General features: G+C 37.7%; 1 protein-coding gene across 1 annotated transcript; it reads right to left on the reverse strand.

Moving 5' to 3' along the window:
• Positions 1-1,352: 1,352 nt before the first annotated feature.
• On the reverse strand, positions 1,353-19,355 carry LOC136821541 (uncharacterized). The gene is made up of 17 exons (XM_067077764.1): positions 19,123-19,355; positions 18,863-18,938; positions 17,398-17,493; positions 16,527-16,773; positions 16,134-16,242; positions 15,813-15,875; positions 15,598-15,650; positions 15,131-15,221; positions 14,243-14,328; positions 13,175-13,976; positions 11,520-12,528; positions 10,307-10,436; positions 9,622-9,736; positions 8,386-8,476; positions 7,723-7,798; positions 2,331-2,435; positions 1,353-1,520 (listed from the first exon to the last, which is right to left on the reverse strand). Exons 1-17 carry the CDS (start codon positions 19,207-19,209, stop codon positions 1,439-1,441), a joined length of 3,318 nt encoding a protein of 1,105 aa, XP_066933865.1. The 5' UTR covers positions 19,210-19,355; the 3' UTR covers positions 1,353-1,438.
• Between the last annotated feature and the right edge of the window lie 450 nt (positions 19,356-19,805).

Here is a 19,805-nt window from a genome sequence, read left to right on the forward strand (position 1 = left end):
TCTATGTCCGGCCAAGACCTCTTTGTTCGACGACGACCTCTATGTCCGGCCAAGACCTCTATGTTCGACGACGACCTCTATGTCCGGCCAAGACCTCTATGTCCGGCCAAGACCTCTATGTCCGGCCAAGACCTCTATGTTCGACGACGACCTCTATGTCCGGCCAAGACCTCTATGTTCGACGACGACCTCTATGTCCGGCCAAGACCTCTATGTTCGACGACGACCTCTATGTCCGGCCAAGACCTCTATGTTCGACGACGACCTCTATGTCCGGCCAAGACCTCTATGTTATGGAAGAAGACGACGTTCTGCCGTGACTTTGCTATACACAAATACGATAAGGTGTTATTTTGAAGACTGTGTTGTCAAATTTCCAGACCAGAACTTATAAAATAAAGACCGAAAAAAATTGGGCTGAGACCTCTATGAACGACGACGACTTCTATGTCCGACCACGACCTCTATGTCCGGCGACGACCTCTATGTCCGACCACGGCCTCTATGCGCGGCGACGACGACCTCTATGTTCGACGACGGCTTATCATTTCGGATTATTGAACCCGATCCCCCCTGATAGTAAACTCTTTTCGGCAAAAAAACCCGTTTGCGAATTTTCTTCGGCTTTTGGCTTTTTTCTTAGATAGTGATTCGTTTTAGACTATAACATAGACTTGACTTTTTTTACAAACATGAGAAATGATCAATTTGAGAGTTTTGGACTTTTGAGTGAACATTTGGGTTAAAATTACATTTCTTCCTCAAAGCTTCAATTTATCTCTAACAAAGGAAGAAGTTTTTTCTGTTAACCAAATACAAAATGACTTTATTATTATGAAAATCTGTGAAACGTGAAACTCACCTAGCGGGTACTCACCCGATTTCGGCCAATTTTCACCTTGATATTCTGATAGAAGATATTCTTATAAAAAAAGCGTGTATTTGATTTGCGAAATTTATCCCAAAATAATAATGTATGATATATGAATTTTACCGAAAAAAAGGTTCAAAGCTCTGGTTTGAAAGAAAGTTTGCTAAAACTCTACTACTCTCGTGCACCTAATAGCCGGGGAGAAGGGTTAGAATATGCGGGGGGAGTTGGAAAAATTATCAAAACTTAATAAGCGGGGGGGGGGTGGAATAAGAATGCCCTGGGTGGAAGATTTTTGAAAAGGAGGCTAATACAGCTGAATTAGAACAAAATAGGGAACTTTTAAAAACATTAAAAAATTAATAAGCGGGGAGAGGGGGGTTGGAATAAGAATGTCCTGGGTGGAAAACTAATTAACGGGGACGGGGGGGGGGGGCGGCTATTAGGTATCCGAAAGTATGAGAGTTAGTTATTAAGATTTATTGAAGAGCTAGTGTTTTCGTGTTTTCCTCATTGCCAATCAACTTTGGTCGTTGTGTACACCTTCCTTTCCTTTCGTCAGATTAATTACCAGTCCTTTTTAATGAGTAGGTTTGAAATGGCAGCATGGAGAGTGGTCAAACAATAGCCTTCTTCACCCATCAAATACCTGCCGAAATAAAAAGAAACCTAACATTAGCCATCACAACATTTTTGAAGTCTTCGGATGTTCTTAACTTTTTGAGTTTCAAGCCTAAAAATGTTCTTAACATGTTCCTAGTTTCACCATTTTGTGAGCATTTTCTTAAGGAATTCGCCATTTTAGAGTCTGCAAAGCCTTGGAATATTCTTAACTTGCTCTTAACATTTTGGCCACCGAAGCCTTATGTTATTACAAAGTTAGTTCTTATAAAACATCAGATAGAAACTTATCACCGAGCAGATCCTGATTACTCCACGCAAGCCACATATTCACTTTCACTCTAAAGGTCATCGCTGCGTAAAAAAAATCTGCCCAAGTTGGTGCATCTAAGGGTGTAAAATTTCGAAAATCTGATTTTTCGCTCACAAATTTGCTCAAATTTGGCAAAATTTTCTCTGCACTGTAAGGGTCCGAGATTTCAAAGCAATGAAGCCTATTTGAAAGTATTGAGTCTTGATCATTGATTGGATTTGAAGAATGATGGATTGAACTTGCAACCGTTAAATGTTAAACAATCGATCTGTCAATCATCTTAGAGCCAATCGTTGAATAATCGATCAACTAATGTAATCGAGCCTTCCTTAATGTCATAACTTGCATTACATTAGCGATTAACTATCAATTACCGGAAGCAATTGATGATCTGGTCAATTGATTTGTTATCGATTATTTTGAGTGGGAGTCTGGTACTGTATAAAACGGTGATGGCTTCTTCGTAAAAGCGAAAGACACAAATAAGCGTAATGCGTAATACACAGCGAAATTAAAAAAACGTACCCTTCATAAGCCAGTTCTTCCATAGCATGACATTCAGAGACGATTTGTGGGTAATTTGTTTTCATGATCAAAAACGAAAAGATTCCAAGTAAGTCGTCGCCACTCCTAAAAGAAAATTTCGAGGAAAAAAAAGTCACGTGACCGGGAATCTCCACTTTGAATTAGACAAATTTGTCATATGAGAACAAGTGACGCTTTTATAACACCCTTCTCACAGACCCGGAAGCATTTTTTTCAGCCAGTGTGGATGAAAATAACGGACTTAAACTCGATGGGGATTGATATTCCCATATTTTTTATGGCTGGGGATTTCAATTCTTTTGTTTTCAAGTCAGAGAATTCAGTGGGGATGGGAAGAAAAGCATCATAATTTGCAGTGAGGATTGGTTTGTTTGATTGTTTTCAGTGGAGATAAAAATTGGAAATTGGCCCAGCGCTAGCGATAGGGCCTTTCATTTGCAACTTTCCGTCCTTCCGCTGTCTGTCCGTCCGTTTTGGTAGAAACGGCGCTTAAAACCAGTAACACACTTTTTAATTTTGCCGTTTGGAGAGGGAAAAGGTTGCTAAAGTCGGATACTGGCTATAAAAGATATATTTTCTGAATCCGCGCTCCTTCTAAAACAATTTTCAAAACAAAACAAGATGGTGGTCGAAGCGAGGAGGTTGATTCATACTTTCTTGAACATTTTCTTTGCTTTAGTGGTTAAGAGACTTTCAAACCAAAGATATGTAATGATTTTCTTTTATAAACCTTTTTCAACATTCTGCCATATCTTATAGTCTTTGCTCAAGTTTTCATAAAGTTTTATGAGTGAAAATTCTACCTTAAATCACTTTTATTTTTAGTTTATTGTTCTCGAAAAGACTTTATTTTTAGGAAATAATGGCTTCTGATATAGAAATAAGTAAACTGAAATGCAGCTCATGTGTAAATCTGAATAAGATTGGAACTTTTTCCTTGATGCTACGCAAGGAAACAGTCACTTCTGGATCTGTCGCTAACAACGGTCAGTGGTGGGACGTGGTATGGTTTTCAAACTCAACACATGATTATTAAAAGTAAACTGATTCTGGAATTTGGTAATGGACACTAAAACGGAGCTCATGTGTAAATTGGAACAAGATTGGTACTTTTTCCATGAGGCTACGCGTGAAAATGGTTATTTCTGGATCTGTCTCGTTTGACGATTGGTGCGGTGGCTTGATTTTTCAAACTCGACACAGAATTATTTCAAATAAGCTGATTATGGAATATGTTAGCGGAGACTAAAATGCAGCTCATGTGTAAACTTGAACAAGATTGGGACTTTTTTCATGATTCCACACATTAAATAAAATGGTCAATTCTGGATCTGTCGCATTAAACGGTCGGTGGCTTGATTTTTCAAACTTGACTCACATACCGTCAACCGTCTCTAACTTGAGACGATTGGTCAAACATGGGACTGTTGCATATCTGGTCTATATTTTCACTTACTGTAAAATCGAAAGAGAAATCGTGTAATTTTAAATACGCCTTTCCTTAACTCAAATCAAATGACTTTGGAAGTTCGGTGAAATGGTGGCCGAATTGCCGTCCCATGTTTTTTCAGATAGTCCCAAGTTGGAGCAGTTGATGGTAATTATTTATAGTATATAAACTGATTCTGGAATCTGTTAATGGACACTAAAATGCAGCTCGTGGGTAAATTCAAACTAGATTGAACATTTCTCATGGTTGCAAGGCACGAAGAGTTAAATGGTCATTTCTGGATCTTCGCGAGTATTAACTGTTAACTCACATTAACCACATGAATTTTATTAGCTTGGATATGCAGACCGTAAAACTATTTCACCGTCTAGTTCTTTAAAGATCATTTTTCTTGTTTACGGTCTGGTCCAACTAACATGCCTGCAGGAATATTTCTCCCTGAATATGTGAGTGCACCTAATTCGTTAAAAAGCGTCCACTCACTAAGCAGAATATTCGGGGAACTTGTTTATATTTTTCTACGGGTGCGCATAATTTATTGAAAAAGCTGACCTGTGAAAAAAGATGCACAAATGAAAATGAAAACACAGGTTCATTTCTAAACAAAATGGAAAGGAGCTTTTATAAATGTGGCTGATGTTTTGATGTAGTTTAAAGTAGTTTTAAAAGTTTTTTGAGTTTGTAAAAGATGTTATATGGTAAGTTAATTATGTGTGTCTGCCTGGGTTTTGATAGTCTGTCAACAAGGGTTCACTCACAGGCAGTATCAAACAAACTATACCCGACATTTTTAGTTACACCAGGTAAGATTCTTTTTTCTGAAATTTTGAGTCTGGATACCCAGGCTAGAATTTTATTGGAAAGTTGAACCTGCGCCTGTGTAGGCCCGGTTGGTAGGAGACCATTCAATAAAATTTCTTATCTGATATTCCGATGGCGTATTGGCGGCCGCCCACGCTAAAGCTCTAAAGGAGCGGGCCAATATACCATCGGAGAGAAATAGTAGTCATCCATTGATGTGCCGACATAAGTTTAGCCCTCATTTTCGGGGCCGTGCTGAACGCTCAAAAATTGTTTTTTTGAGATCTGGCGCCTCAAAAAGACCGTCAAATCACTGTCGTTAGTTACCACGTCATGAGTATGTCGGCAAAAATTACAAACAACATGGCTGATGTAATTTTCAAAACATGTGTGCTGTTATGTGTTATGGTTGTTTTTGGTTTCTTTTGATGGATTTTTTTGTAGTTTAACTGTACTTATCACTCCCTGAATATTAGTTTTAGTATCCAGTGTAATTTCTGTATGTGCACCAACCCAAAAAATGTGTTTCTACCACAGAAAAGTTGATAATCATAACTTTTGTTTTTGTTTGTTTTGATGGCTGATTTTTTCTGCACTTTCTCAAATTTTATACCATTCAAAGACCAAAGAAACTAAAGCAGGTATGTTCCTATGGGCTTAGGCTTTTATCAGTAACTTTCATATTGTTATCTATCTTAGACCGTCCTCCAAATATAACTGTTGTCCACCGGCCGACAACCGACAAACCGACTTCAGTGTTCCAGAACTGAAGTTTTTGGGATAAAATCTTTATTAAACTTCACAAAAGTGTTCATTGAGGGTTAGTATTCATTTTCTATAGCTTTAGTTTTTCTTTTAGTGTTATTATAGATGCTGATTATGACTTTTCTCTTCTTTCAGGCTTTTTTGTGTACAATGTTATTTCTATTTTGTTTTTGCTTCTGTGATCAGTTTAAAGAAGGAAAAATACTTATTTGAGTATTTCTACATGCCCTCCTTTTGAAAAGAATGATAATATTTTGCATGATTCCTTCTCCAAAAAGTTTTGTATTTGAATTTATTTCGTGAAACCTTTTGAAGTTTTTTCTGACCGAAATTTTGTCGGCCATGACACCTTCCCTGTCCAAATTGCACTCGGGCCCATTTTTCTAAAAAATTACGCGGTCAGGCGAAATTCCGTAATGTATTTCTTCCAGATGTTGAAAATTTTCCCGACCTTCAGAGCTTTAGCGTGTCGGAAGAAAATTTCTACATCGGGTGCCAGATAATAAAATTTCAAGCGTCTAACCAATGAGAAGTACCGCGGTGATTTTGAATTTTTTTTTCCTGTCTTCACTTTGATCCATGTCAACGGGGTCATACATTTGCTGTTTTGCACGCTCGTTTTCAACACGTTACTTTTCGCTGGGCCTTCACGCCCAACGGGCTTCTTGTTTTCCAACAGGGACGATATTTTGGACAATTTTTCCAGTGGGTCTGTGCGAAGGGGGTGTTTTATAGACCTATAGGGTAAATCAACAGCTCATAAAACTGAAATGAGTAGTAAAGCAGAAAACCCTAAAACCCTTTAGTAACTATCTATGTGTAACTAATTGTGGAACAAATGAGCAGGGGTTAATTTATAGGACCTCCATCTAGGTCCAAAAGGCCCAAAAACAATGAGGGTTGAGAGACCACCATAATATAAGAATCAAATTTCAAGATCAATAAGACCAAAGGTATAAAAATTGGGTATAAGCCGAAATTTTTTCCTAAAATAAGAAACAAAGTGAAGACTATTTGTGAACAGGCCCAGTTGGCACATATCGTTCGAAACGTTCATTGCAGGTGAAGGTTGAAAACAACGTTTCAACGACTTTTAGGATAACCTAATTGAAACCTTTTTTATCAGATATTCCGATGGCGATTAGCTCTGAAGGAGTGGACCAATATTCCATCGGAGCGGAATAATAGTAGGCCTTAGATGTGTCGCATCCCCAGTACCGTTGCACGTAAAGCTGAAAATATTTCGGCTGGACCTGCCGATCCCCGGGCTGGGGTCTAGGATTCCCGCTGCAAAAAAAATTGACGCGGTCTTGCGAAATTTCTTAATGTAAACCTTCTAGATGCTGAAAATTTCCCGACCTTCAGAACTTTAGCGTGTCGGTTTAAAATCTCTGCATCTGGGTACCGTCAAAGGCTCTAACTTGGGACTATGTGACAAAACATGGGACAGAATTAGGCCACCATTTCACCGAACCTCCTTAATCCTGGTTGTGATTATGGGATGGTATGGTGAAAGTTTGATTGATAAACTTGGTTGAAGTATCAAAACAAACTTGTTGTCAAAGTAAAAATACAGTCTAGAAATCAACCGTCCCAAGATTTGTTGTCAAAGAGATTTAAGCAGTAAGTGAAAATACAGTCTAGAAATCAACCATCCCAAGATTTGTTGTCAAAGAGATTTAAGCAGTAAGTGAAAATGCAGTCTAGAAATCAACCGTCCCAAGATTTGTTGTCAAAGAGATTTAAGCAGTAAGTGAAAATACAGTCTAGAAATCAACCGTCCCAAGATTTGTTGTCAAAGAGATTTAAGCAGTAAGTGAAAATGCAGTCTAGAAATCAACCGTCCCAAGATTTGTTGTCAAAGAGATTTAAACAGTAAGTGAAAATGCAGTCTAGAATCAACCGTCCCAAGATTTGTTGTCAAAGAGATTTAAGCAGTAAGTGAAAATACAGTCTAGAAATCAACCATCCCAAGATTTTGTTGTCAAAGAGATTTAAGCAGTAAGTGAAAATGCAGTCTAGAAATCAACCGTCCCAAGATTTGTTGTCAAAGAGATTTAAGCAGTAAGTGAAAATACAGTCTAGAAATCAACCGTCCCAAGATTTGTTGTCAAAGAGATTTAAGCAGTAAGTGAAAATGCAGTCTAGAAATCAACCGTCCCAAGATTTGTTGTCAAAGAGATTTAAACAGTAAGTGAAAATGCAGTCTAGAAATCAACCGTCCCAAGATTTGTTGTCAAAGAGATTTAAACAGTAAGTGAAAATGCAGTCTAGAAATCAACCGTCCCAAGATTTGACGAATCGTTCCACGTTACAGCCGTTGACGGTAGCAGATAAAAACTTTTGGGTACTTACGTCAATGGTGTTTTGTCATCTCCGCGTTTCTTTGAGTATTCTTCAACACATAAGATGACTGATTTCGAAGCACGAACTGAATGAAAGAAAAGAAAAATGAATATGAGTCGATATTTTACGTGGTTAATCTAGGACTTTTAGACAGTTTTTCGTTTGTTTTCACGGGGTCCACGGCCAGGAGGCTCGGCTATCTATGAGCTGAACGGAACAGAGCGGTGATTCGAACCGCGAACCCCTGGTTTAAGACGCTGACGCCTTTGACCACTTGGCCATCGCTGCTTATGAAAATGAAAAAATGAAAAAATGAAAGAAACGTTAAGCATCTGTTCAGCGAAAATCGAATCTCTTACACTCTATTTTTTATAAGAACAATTTTATAAGAATAACGAGGCTCAAAATGCCAAAAAATTATAAGAGCAATTTAAGAACAAGCCCCAGCCTAGAATAGCCGACTTTTGACCAAATTAAGGTTCAAAACGCTAAAAATAGGGTATCAAGCTATATTATATTAGACTATTTGAATTATAGAGAGTATTTTACAAGGTTTTCCCCTTGACGGGAACTGAAGAAGAGTTCGAACTATAGAAAGGTTCGAACAATATAAGTTCGAATTAAAGAGAGTCCACTGTATTAGAGAAATTACGGTAAAACAACTTTACTTACCGAGACATTCGAGTTTATCCAATGGACATTTCAGATTGCCGAGCTTTTTCAACTCTTCGATAGCTTCTCTGTATGGGTCTTCCTGAGCGCACTGGATGAAATGAATAAGAAAATAATTTCGACTTGCAGGTAAACCTCAATCTAAGATTGAATTTTTGAAACTCAATCCAAACAACTTTGCTGAGCAAGTTCTCTTTAGGGGCCGTCCACATAGTACGTACGCACTAAGGGGGATGGGGGGTCTTCTCAAAAGCGTATGCTTGCGTACAGGGGGAGGGGAGGGGAGGGTTCAAAGGAAAATGTACGTACGCAGAAAAAAAATTTTCATAGCCCTTTTTCGCTTGTTTATTTGTCGACTTTTACGCTTGTTATACGCATCAAGGAAAAGAAAAAGTTTCTTGATAAACATTGAGTTTCATGTATGAAATAAAGGTTCGAACCAAACGATTTGAATTCTAAATTTTCTTCAACCGAGTGGGGGGGGGGGGTGAATGAAAAGTATGTACTTACCAGAGGGAGATATAGCCATTTGCGTGAGCTTGCGTACAGGGGAGGAGGGGTACTCGATTTTCGACATTTTAGTGCGTACGTACTATGTGGACGGCCCCTTAAGGCATATTAGAAATTCAATCTAAAGTTACAAAAATGGCCCCAGCTCAAAGTGCTTAGAAAGACCCCTGGCCTCAATTCGTAAAAACAAAGATAGTTGACTCTCTCTCTCTCTAATTCGAACTTCACGGGATCAAAAATTTTATTCGAATTACAGAAAGATTCGAATGGATGTAGTTTTAATGAGAGAGTGAGTTGACTTCAGTTCATATAGTCGGTTTAGTGGAAGGACGAGAAAAACCATTTTATGATTTTAAATAAACACTATTGATTATCAAGGGGGCGGAAAAATGAGAATTTGGGAAATTATCCTCCCAGTTTACCACTATAGGGATATTCAAGATAAAATACGTATCCCTAGGTTTAGGACTTTTTAGAAAAGTGGATTTTCTACGCTCGAAAGACCAGATCCCTCAGATTTTTTATTAGACCACTTTGGTAACACCTCCTTGACATAAGAATATTCGTGTTTCGCGGAATTTAATTTTCACGGATTTGTCAAAAATTTCTTCCCTTAAGGAGAATGGATTTTCCTCATGGCGTTCTAAATTACTGAAACCTAATTTAGAACGCCATGATTTTACTAAAATGAAAATCTTGACAACTTGAAATCTATGTTCGACTTACGGTTTCAGGTTGACAGAGTGCGAATTTAGAGCGCACTTTCAAATCGTACGGTGTGCAATGGTGTTGTTTTCGGAACAGCTCTGTCAAGTATTCTTCCTTGTGCTCGTTAAGCTTCCTGAAAAGGCGAAAAATAATACACGCTTTTTTTTATAATATGAATTTTCAGGCTTAAATGTTCTTACAATGTTAAAACGCTTAAAGTTTATTTACTTAAAAATTTAAAATTGGTAAGTACTTTCATAGTAAATCCGAGGCTTCGATTGTTTTTAATTTGTTCTTAAGATTTGACCAATTTTCATATAGTGTTCTTATAAAATTGTTCTTTGCGTACACTTGAAGTTTTCACAGGGGGTGGGGTTTGTAAATGTTGACGTTTTCCGTTGTGCTACGCCCCATCGTTGAAGTGCGTACACTAGTATGTAACAGTCGAGGCTTGGAATTCTTTCATGAAAATTGGAAAAGAGTTTTATTTTGAAAATTCCAATTTCATCTCCTTCAATTTCTTCAAAATTCGCAAAAAAATTAGTTCCTTCCCTTCAAAAAGGTGTTAATAAAATATTAATTGTCAAAAGAAAAATGATTTTCTACGTGCTCAAAGTTAAACCAAAAAAATGGAGTCGGTCAAATTACACCAGCCCACTTAACGGCGCCATCAAGTCTACCAAAAAGCAATAGTGGTGTTTACCTGAAAGCTTGCAAAAGCCAGGGCCATAAGGGTTGAAACAAAATGCTTTCCAATGTTGCGTAAGCTTGATCTTTACCGATGGGTGTTCCCAGCTCCTCGTACACCATCAGTAGTACTGAATGTAATCGATCTATAACCATTGCAACAGAAGATTTTGTTATTATAGGGTTGTACTAATGACATTTGGAAACTTTCCCAAACCTACAATCATGGACAAAATATTTGAGACAAATGAGATATACCTGCGAAATTTTAAACACAACAAATGATTTTTAAGCGCGTTAAACTAAAATTGGAAAGTAGAGTTAACTCTGAGTTTAATTAACATGATATTTAGGAGGACCTTAGGATTTCAGGATTTAAAAGCTCAAATTTTCTCCGATAAGTCTTGGAATATCGCCTAGAAGCCACCGAACCCCCAAAAAATCGAAATATTCAATGAAATAAAGTTGAAGTACTAAAATAGCAATTCTCGCCCGAACTTTAAATTCTGAAAAGCGTTAAAATACATTAAAATCTCAATACATTTCGACCATGATTGAGAGTACAGTTGACTTTTTCTAATACAATCTTCATGGTTCTAAAAATTTTCTTTGAATTAGAAAAAGATTCGAATTACAGAGAGTAATTTAAACCACTTTTCTTCTCTAGCTGAGGTCACCTATATTTTAGTTCAAATAAAATAAAGATTCGAATAGTAGAGGTTCGAATAAGTAGGTGAGTAGGTAACATAAAAAGAACGAGAAATCTTTAGTGTACCTCCACTTGATTTTCCAATATTTTCGAATAGCTTTTTAAGCTGCTGGTCTGCCATTTGGAAAGTTAGACTAATCTCTGTTAAGACTTACAACTTTCAATGGAGTGCCGCTCATGACGTCAGACAAAAACATGGAACGAAAAAAAAATCTCTCATTTTCTGAGTACGAATGACAGAAAAATTGCATATAAGATTAAGACCACGTTCACACGCTACGTTCCGTTTCGCTCCGAAACGAACCAGTTCCAACGTTACAAAGCAAAACAGATCGAAACAGTTTCGCTCCTCTATTTTCATCGGGACGGAACTGCTCCGTTTTCTTGCTATGAAACGTTCCGAAATCAGTATGAACACTTCCAATCCGTAACAAATACCACACCGGAGCAATACGAAACCGTAACGTCTGAACATGGTCAATGAATTCAATCAAATTATGAAAATTGTTTTTTAACATACCTATACCAAAGCGAATTTCTTGAATGATCGAATCCAATTTCTTTAAATAAAACGTATCAACGGGGAACGCTTCGTTCGGATTACCGTATAATGTTTGGCTGGGTAGTTCCGCAGGTCTATCCACCCTGTCATCTTCTAATTTATCTAAATCTTCATAGACATTCTCTTCATCTTCATGATCATTGAAATTTAAAGTTTCGTAAGTATTTCCAACGCCGTCATTTGTAGACGGCAGCGAGTCGCTGTCGACGTCATAATAATTGGGCGGGCTGTTCCGGTCACATTCAGGATCCGGATTCTCGTCAACTCTTTCCGTAGCATTTTCGGGTGTTTCCGTTAAAGCAACTATCCGGCTTTCCGTAACCAACCCTTCGTAAGGGCCTTCCTCGAACGCTTCTTCTAGGTCTGAGTAAGCTCCAGCATCGATATCTTCACCAGAGCCGGAAAAATGACGCGGCAACGGCGCGTCTTCCGTGCCCGAGCCGTGTTCTTCCTGCGGAGTATTCGGTATAACTTGGATTTCTATTACCGAAGAGCCGCTTTCGTTGCGTTGACTGGCTTCTGTATTTGAAGTATTATCGCTACACCACGGTACTTCATAATTGGAGGTTGATTGGCAACTTGGTTCGGTTGATTCTGGGTTTGATTGACAGCTTGGTTCGTATGGAGTGTCGTACTCGTGTTGAACACAATCCATTTCATCGACATCCTGTAATTCCACAGTTTCTTCACAGTGATCTCCTTGCAATGTCAATCCTTTTCGTGATCTGGAGATGGAGAAATAAGACGGATTTTGAGCATCAGTGATCTGTTTATTAGTTGACAGATTAGTATCCATTGTTGACGGTTGTGTGTCATTAGTACCAGGAAGATTGCCTGTCTTGATTGGCACCACTTTTGAAATGGAGTCTTGTGAAGTTTCATCATCTTTAGTTTCGGAGTCTGATATTTCACCAGGAAGTTGAGGTTTTGTTGTGTGAGGAATGGGAGAGAAAGGTACAACATCCGTCTAAAAAATGCAAATGAAATGAAAATCTAATCAAAGAAGGACGTCTGAATAAAAACCAAAAATTTTGAATTTTTTAATAGAACCATGACTTTATAAATCATTCGATCAATTGCAATCTCCAAGTAGATTCTGATATTCCGCGCATGGCACGTATTCACTCTAAAGGTCATGGCTCTGTAAAAGAATCTGCCCAGGTTGACACACCGCTTTGATCTTTTTCATCCAGATTTGGGATGAATATTAAATGAGGTTTTGAGCGCGTGGACTCTACTTAACTTCTATTATTCGAATCTTTCTATAATTCGAACTAATTATCAGCTCCCATCACTCGTAAGATACTCTCTATAATTCGAATCTCACGAATTTGCTTTTCTATGACCAAATCAATACACGGGTGGTTTAAAAGTCATGAAAAGTTTAACGAGTAAACAAGTTCTGATTGGATAAAAATGCACAGATAAATATACAGTCAACGATCTCTGATTCGAACCTCTATTATTCAAATCTCTCTGTAATTCGAATTGGAATATTGGTCCCCTCAGATGGAAGGTCATATAAAATACTTTCTCTAATTTGGCCAACATTTGGCTAATATGAACCCGTGTATTAATTCTGTATACCGCCCGGGTGGTTTTAAAACACTGACCTGTTCCGCCTCATCATCCGCCTCTTCACCATCACTCTCTTCATTTTGCGATCCGTCGGAAGAGCCGAACATTTCATCCTCTAACGCTTCGTAATTCTTCTCAAGAGACGTCGACCGTACCGTCTGGTACTGTTGACGTAAGCTGTTAATCCACGTTAAACTTCCCGTCGCCCCGTCAACGCCGTCAATTTGATCACTATTTTTACGTAAGCTGTTAGTCTTGCTCAAACCACTTGTTGTGGCTCCGAGATCTTTGCCGTCCTCGCTTTTAAAAACGTCATTAACATCACCGACGTCGTCAATCAAGTTGTCTTTCGTGCCGTTTTTTTTTACGTCGTATATGATCGACTCTTGAGGCGACTGCCCTCGGTTCGGTAAATTCAGCTGTTGATCCAAACCTTCTCCACCTCTGTTAGGTTTTTTAACTTTATCTTCTGGACGAGATTTAATACTTTTTGGACCAATCTCAGACTGGTGAGACGTATTACTTTGATTAAGTTGCGCATTCCGAGATTGCTCTTTCGTATCATTGTACCCTTGATCCAATCCTTGTTGTTGAGTGGGAAACAAGGGGTCTTCCAGAATTATACCCAATATAGCATCACCGCTAGTGGAGTAACGTTTATCCCTGTGCCCAGTATTTTCTATGGAACTCATCATTGGGAGTTTGGGTCGAGGCAACGTGTCCACAGGGTCTAAGTACGAGCCATCGTTTTCTTGTTGGTTGAGAATTTCGAGTACTTTTTGGTAGACAAAATATTGAAGACCTTTGCAAACTTTCCCAAGAGGGTGATTCTTCTCTCTAAAGGAAAATGACAATGAGTGACTTTCACTTCTAATACTAATATTCTTGTTTAACGGGATAAATTTTCGCGCAAATCAAATTTCGTGGATGGCACTATTGGGAGACAACATTTTCACGATTTTGACGATTGGCTACGTACGTTTCAAGAAATTCTTCTCGCATCATCGGGCAAGGTATTTTCACTATTTGTACTAAGACCTTCTAATTGCCCATAATTATCAAGTGTAATTCCCTTATATTGTGTTATACTATGTTAGTCTTACTTAAATACAGCTTGGACAATTTGAATCATTGCTGAACTGTCTGATGGATTCTGCTGCAATGCATCTCGGGACTGGTGCGTCACGTTCTAACAAAAAATAATATATAAAGAGTCTCTATAAAGCGAGGCCAATTTAATTTGATGTTTTACAGGCCAAGCTACCCAAAAATGGATAGTATGAAAAACTGAACATAAAAATTGAACATTAAATTCTCAAAACCCTGGAAAACAACCAAAATTTTTGAAAATTTGGCAGTGTGTAAAGCAATGAAAATAAAAATGTACTACCAAAATGAATTTTATTCTTATTTCGATTTTTGGAATTTTAGGGTCGATCGGGCCCGTAAAACAACTAATCAAATTGGTCTCTATAACTAGAAAACACTCGAGGACGTAAATATGTTCGAATAGTGGAGACTGGTTTTCTATTTCTATTTGGTTGAGTTGCAACTGGACTTGAAGTCCATTTTCACAGCTACTATAAGCGCTTTTAATGAGCACCCCGTCAGCACCTTGGATTGAATTCCCCTCATATGGCATAGGTTGACCTGGGAAAAGGTTCATTCACTTGCCAAGTGAACCACTGCGAGTGGGAATCGAACCTTTGTTGCCTGTGCAACAGCCAATGTCAATGGCCACTATATACCGCAGTGCATCTTTACAAGGGTATGACAACCTCGTCTAAGTGTATTCCGAGCTTTATTTACGTTACTGATAGACGCCAGAGATTATTATCTAGCGCTATCAGTAAGCATAACAAAAGCTGATAATACACAGGGAACGAGGTTGAGGGTATGATATATAGTTGACACGGCTAGACAGCTTGATCGAGTTATGAGACTACACAACAGTCTTCTTAAAAATCAGCAAAGACAGTTTTTGTTCCTACCCAAGTTTCTTCGAAAGTCAATATCTCTTCAAGTAGACGTTTTCTATAGTCTTTATCGCGCTGTGAACGACTGTTTCGTAAGTTCCAACGCCTGTAAAAAAAGAGTGCAAAAAAATTATACGAGAATTCACAACAAAAATAAAATTGGCCAAAGTTGAATGAATGTCGTTTTGACGTTTGGCGCGTAGTAAACTGCTATTCATGATATGCACCACTGCAATGTCTTCTGACATTACACCACGGAACCAACAGCTCATTGGTCGTAAGTGACGTAAAATCAGTCAATACGTCACTTTCAACCAATCACCTGTTGGGTCATAGGAATAAGACATTGAAATGGTGCATATCACGAATATCATTTCCCTGATCAGAAAGATGCTTATATTCGGACTTTGTTGCTAATTACAGACCCGATATCTACGGCTAATTTCAAAATTCATTGCCATACTACGAAACGATAAACGTACGTTTCTGCCTCTTGTTTGATTTCCTTTTGTCGTTCTTGCCATTTCTGTTGAAACTGAAAAATAAAAATTCATGGATATAATTTAAGATAATAAAGCAACGCCCATCCTTTTGCCCTATTTTAAATTGACTACGCGCCTCCATGTACCACTCACACAGTGCCCCTAAACCCCATCCAAACCTCACAATTTGGTATAAAAAGGAATACACAACTTACTACTTTTTGTTTTGCCATTGTCAGTGCTTTCTTCTCTGCTTCTTTTCGAAATAAATCCAAATTCTAAAAATTATGAAAACGAAGGGACTTTTTTATATCAACACTGTGATGAAAAAGGTTATCAATAGTTAGAGCTATACTAAAAAAAACACTTTCTGACTTGAGGTTGTCAAAAAACACGCTTGTAAACAAATTTATGCCATAAAAACTTCAGTTTTCAAAAAATTGAGCCCTCACAAAATAGAAGTCGCCACACGCTTGCTTGGCCTGTAACATTAGTAAGATCCTATCAAAAGCTCAGAAAAAAACTTAGAAACCTACGTAATTGGTGGTAGCATATCGAGCTTTCATGGTTTTCACGCCGCTCAACGTTTTCCGTCGTTCAAAAGCTTGATACATCTCTTGGTTCTGATGTTGAAAGTTCACTGTGCTAAGAAACAGAGATCGAAAAAATAAAAATACATTCGATCTTCATGGGAGCGAAAATTTTCTTCGAAATAGAAAAAGATTCGAATTACAGAGAGTTACTCTGTATGTAAGTTAAGAACATTTTAAGGCTTTGCTTCTACTCTAAAATACCCGATTTCTTAGGAATGCGCACAAAAATACTCACAAAATGGTGAAAATAAGGACATGTTAGTTAAGAACATCTTTAGGCTTAATATTCAAAAAGTTAAGAACATCTGAAAGCTTCAAAAATTTGGAATTTCATACCTCGATCGTCTGGTTCCAGGAGGCGATGGTAACGAGTTGATCAATGCCAGAGCTGTTTTGTTCACGTTCAAAGTCTTGTTGTTTTGATTCTGATGGTGCTGGTAATGGAAATTCGGTGGCTCTGATGTTCGTCTACCGGCAGTTCTTTTGGTGAGATTGGGCGAGAGGTTAGTGGGTGATTTGGGTGGTACGGGCGTGGTATATTGGCGTGTCACTTTTTCTTTTGAGGTTGCTGATTTGTCTTCGTCTGAGGTTTATAAAAAGAAATGTTTAAAACTTTCGAAAACAGCAACTCGAAGTAGCTTATTAATGAGAAGTGATTTTTTTCAAAAGTTTTATTTCCTAGGAAATTACACTTTGGTTTAGAGAAACTTAATATGGACTGAATATTTTCTTTATTTATAAGAAATGAAGCATCAAATCATTACATTGTAGGTACTCTGATCTGATCTTCATCTGAAATACATCCAGATTAGAAAACTGTCGAACGTGCTAACAGCACTGGCTCAACTTCAGTATCTTTTAAATTACTCGTAGGCCCATTTGTAAACATTAAAAATTAAAATTAAAAAAATTAAAAATAAAATTGTTGATAAAAGAAAAGTTTTAGCCTCGTTTTAACGAGAAAGTCGTGACCACGCCCCTAAAAATCAAAATTTTGAAAAAAGTGAAAAAAAACACCACAGGGATTCACCCAAGAAACGAGTGTGCAAAATTTCAGTCGAATCCGACCATTTTTGAAGACTCCAGCCTGCCCCAGTTTTGAGGGGACAGACTGATACACAGACATGACATTCTCAGATTCTAGCTCAACTGAAGTTAAGAGCCTATGAATGACATACATAAGAAATTCGGAATTGGAAAAACTCACCTTTTTGGAAGTTCAAGAAAGCTTTGATACGCCCAAGACATTGGTCAGTCAACTTAAGTAGTTTGATGGTGTCATGTGTTCGAATTTCTTGGATGTCTATGGTGAATAAAAAAAGTTTAGCAAAACAATGTTAAAATAAATACAAAACCTGTCCCAATGGGCACAAACGCCTGTTGGGCGTCTAATGTACGTTTCTAGGACGTCCAAAGGTTTTACAGCCGCCCATTGAATCCCCATAAGACGTTGCATGCCTATAGGAATACCTTCATAGCTTCGCCTAAACACAAGCACTGTCTGTCCAGACAAAAAAATCCATCTTTTTGGTTTTTTTTCATCTTCTAAATATTAGGGGGTAAACCCTCAGGACTCGTGACATATTTTATGTGGATATAGTCGATTTCTCATCTCGAGAAAACTAACGTCGTAATCTCATGGTTGATTGAAATTCTATTGACGTTTTTGCTTACGTTAATTTGCAATTTCCCGCGAACTTGTAATTTCCCTCCTAGCTTTTGTAATTTCCCTCCTAGATTTTGTAATTTCCCGCAAAAGTGAAATTTCCATCGTTTGGAAACTCATCACTTTTTTCGAAGTTCTTACTAGCTTCAAAGGCTTAAATAAATGGAATACTATCCTATTAAAACTCGATTTGCGTTTCTATGACTTTTTTGAGACCTCTTTTTAAAGTTTCAGATTGATTTCCAGTGTTGAATTGACGTCTTTCAGAATTGTTAGAATTTCAATCCAAACAATGAGATTAACCAGGAATCCCATGCTTGTTTTCGTGAAATTCTGGATAAATTACCCTGGGTCAAATTTCGAAATGTTTTAAATTTCCCTCGTTGCACTCGGGAAATTTCAAAATATTCCAAAATTGACCTCGGGAAATTTATCCCGAATTTCCCTCGCAACCATGAGATTACTAGTACAAATTACGTTCTGACGTGGTTGCGTCGCATAAAAGATGTCACGGGTCCTAAGGGTTCGCACTCTACTAAAATGCATTAAAATTGGGAAATTTCAAGGGGAGTTTTTCTAAACGAGTACAGAAAAATACTCAATCATGACCAACCAGGGGATACAAGTTGATCGAAGCAAAAAGGTTTGGCACGCACACAACATTGTTTCAACATCAATCTTTCACAACGTCCATTAACGTCAGATGAACGTTGAAACAACGTCGTGTGCCAACTGGGAATAGATAAGACCATGTTCACACGTGTTACTGTTCCGTTTCGCTCCGGTATAATTTTTGTTACGGATCGAGTGTGTTCATGTTGGTTTCGGAGCGCTTCGGAGTAAGAAAACGGAGCGGTTCCGTTCCGATGAAAAAAAGTGGAGCAAAACCGTTTTGATCTGTTTTGCTCGTTTTGAATTTTGACGTTCACACTTGTTTCGGAACCGTTTCGTTTCGGAACGATACGGAACCGTAACGTCTGGACATGGTCTAAGTATCGTGTTCTACCTTTCTTCTCCCAGCCATCGTTTTTCATTGCTTGTAACATGAACAACATGGAACTTATGTAATGGCAATATGCTTCCTATAACATAAAAAATATGATTATTCATTCCGCTGATGTTCGAAAAATGGACCATACGTGGGATTTGCATAAATTTGCGAAATAAAATTACTCTAAATAGGCCTGAAATTCCATAATTTTCTCTCCAAATACCAAAAAAGGCCCAAGAAATCAGAAAGATGTTGTTACTATGACGACAAAGTACCTTTGTGTTCCCCTGATCATCTTTCAAAATGGCTTCCAACACGGATTGGTGAGCAATCGGATAACAACTAGCTGTGTATGACGTCATTCTGTCCGAAATTCAAATATTTTTTTTTGGTGTCCGAAATGATATCGGTTTTAGTTAAAATGAAATGTATGACCAGTAGGATGTGTTCAATACCATTTTTACGTTTTTATATTGATTTTTATATTTTCGTATTTTTAAGTTTCACTATAAAATAAAAAGAGAAAAAAAAATAAGAAAAAGTTAAAAATATCACCCTTTGAGGTAAGTACCCTTCTTAATGGTTTCGAAAAAGTATGGAACTTATTAGATCTCAAGCGTTACATTTTTTATAAGAACTAAAAGTCTTCGGATGTCCCTTGAAGATTGAATTAGAAAGAGCCGACTAAATTACAAATACACGTTTTTTATAAGAACAAACTATATAAGAACATCAGGCTTCGATGACCAAAATGTTAAGAACAAGTTAAGAACATTCCAAGGCTTTGGAGACTCTTATTTTGGAGGATGGAGGTTTTGATTTTTTAGGAAAACCAACAAAAATGGCCACAAAAAGATGAAAATAAGAACATTAGAACATAAGAACATTTTAAGGCTTCAAACTCAAAAAGTTAAGAATATCCAAAGGCTTTAAAACTGTTGTGTGTTCTTATAAATAA

Source organism: Clytia hemisphaerica, unplaced genomic scaffold (assembly GCF_902728285.1).
Source record: "Clytia hemisphaerica strain Z4C2 unplaced genomic scaffold, Clytia hemisphaerica genome assembly, whole genome shotgun sequence".
Classification (NCBI taxonomy): Eukaryota; Metazoa; Cnidaria; class Hydrozoa; order Leptothecata; family Clytiidae; genus Clytia; species Clytia hemisphaerica.

Coding starts and splice junctions, on each gene's coding strand:
- LOC136821541 (XM_067077764.1), bottom strand. CDS start 19,209: ATGACGTCATACACAGCTAGTTGTTATCCGATTGCTCACCAATCCGTG. Junction 15,876..16,133: donor GATATGCTACCACCAATTAC/GTAGGTTTCTAA, acceptor CATAATTTTTAG/AATTTGGATTTATTTCGAAA. Junction 2,436..7,722: donor GATGACAAAACACCATTGAC/GTAAGTACCCAA, acceptor ATTTTCTTTTAG/GAGTGGCGACGACTTACTTG.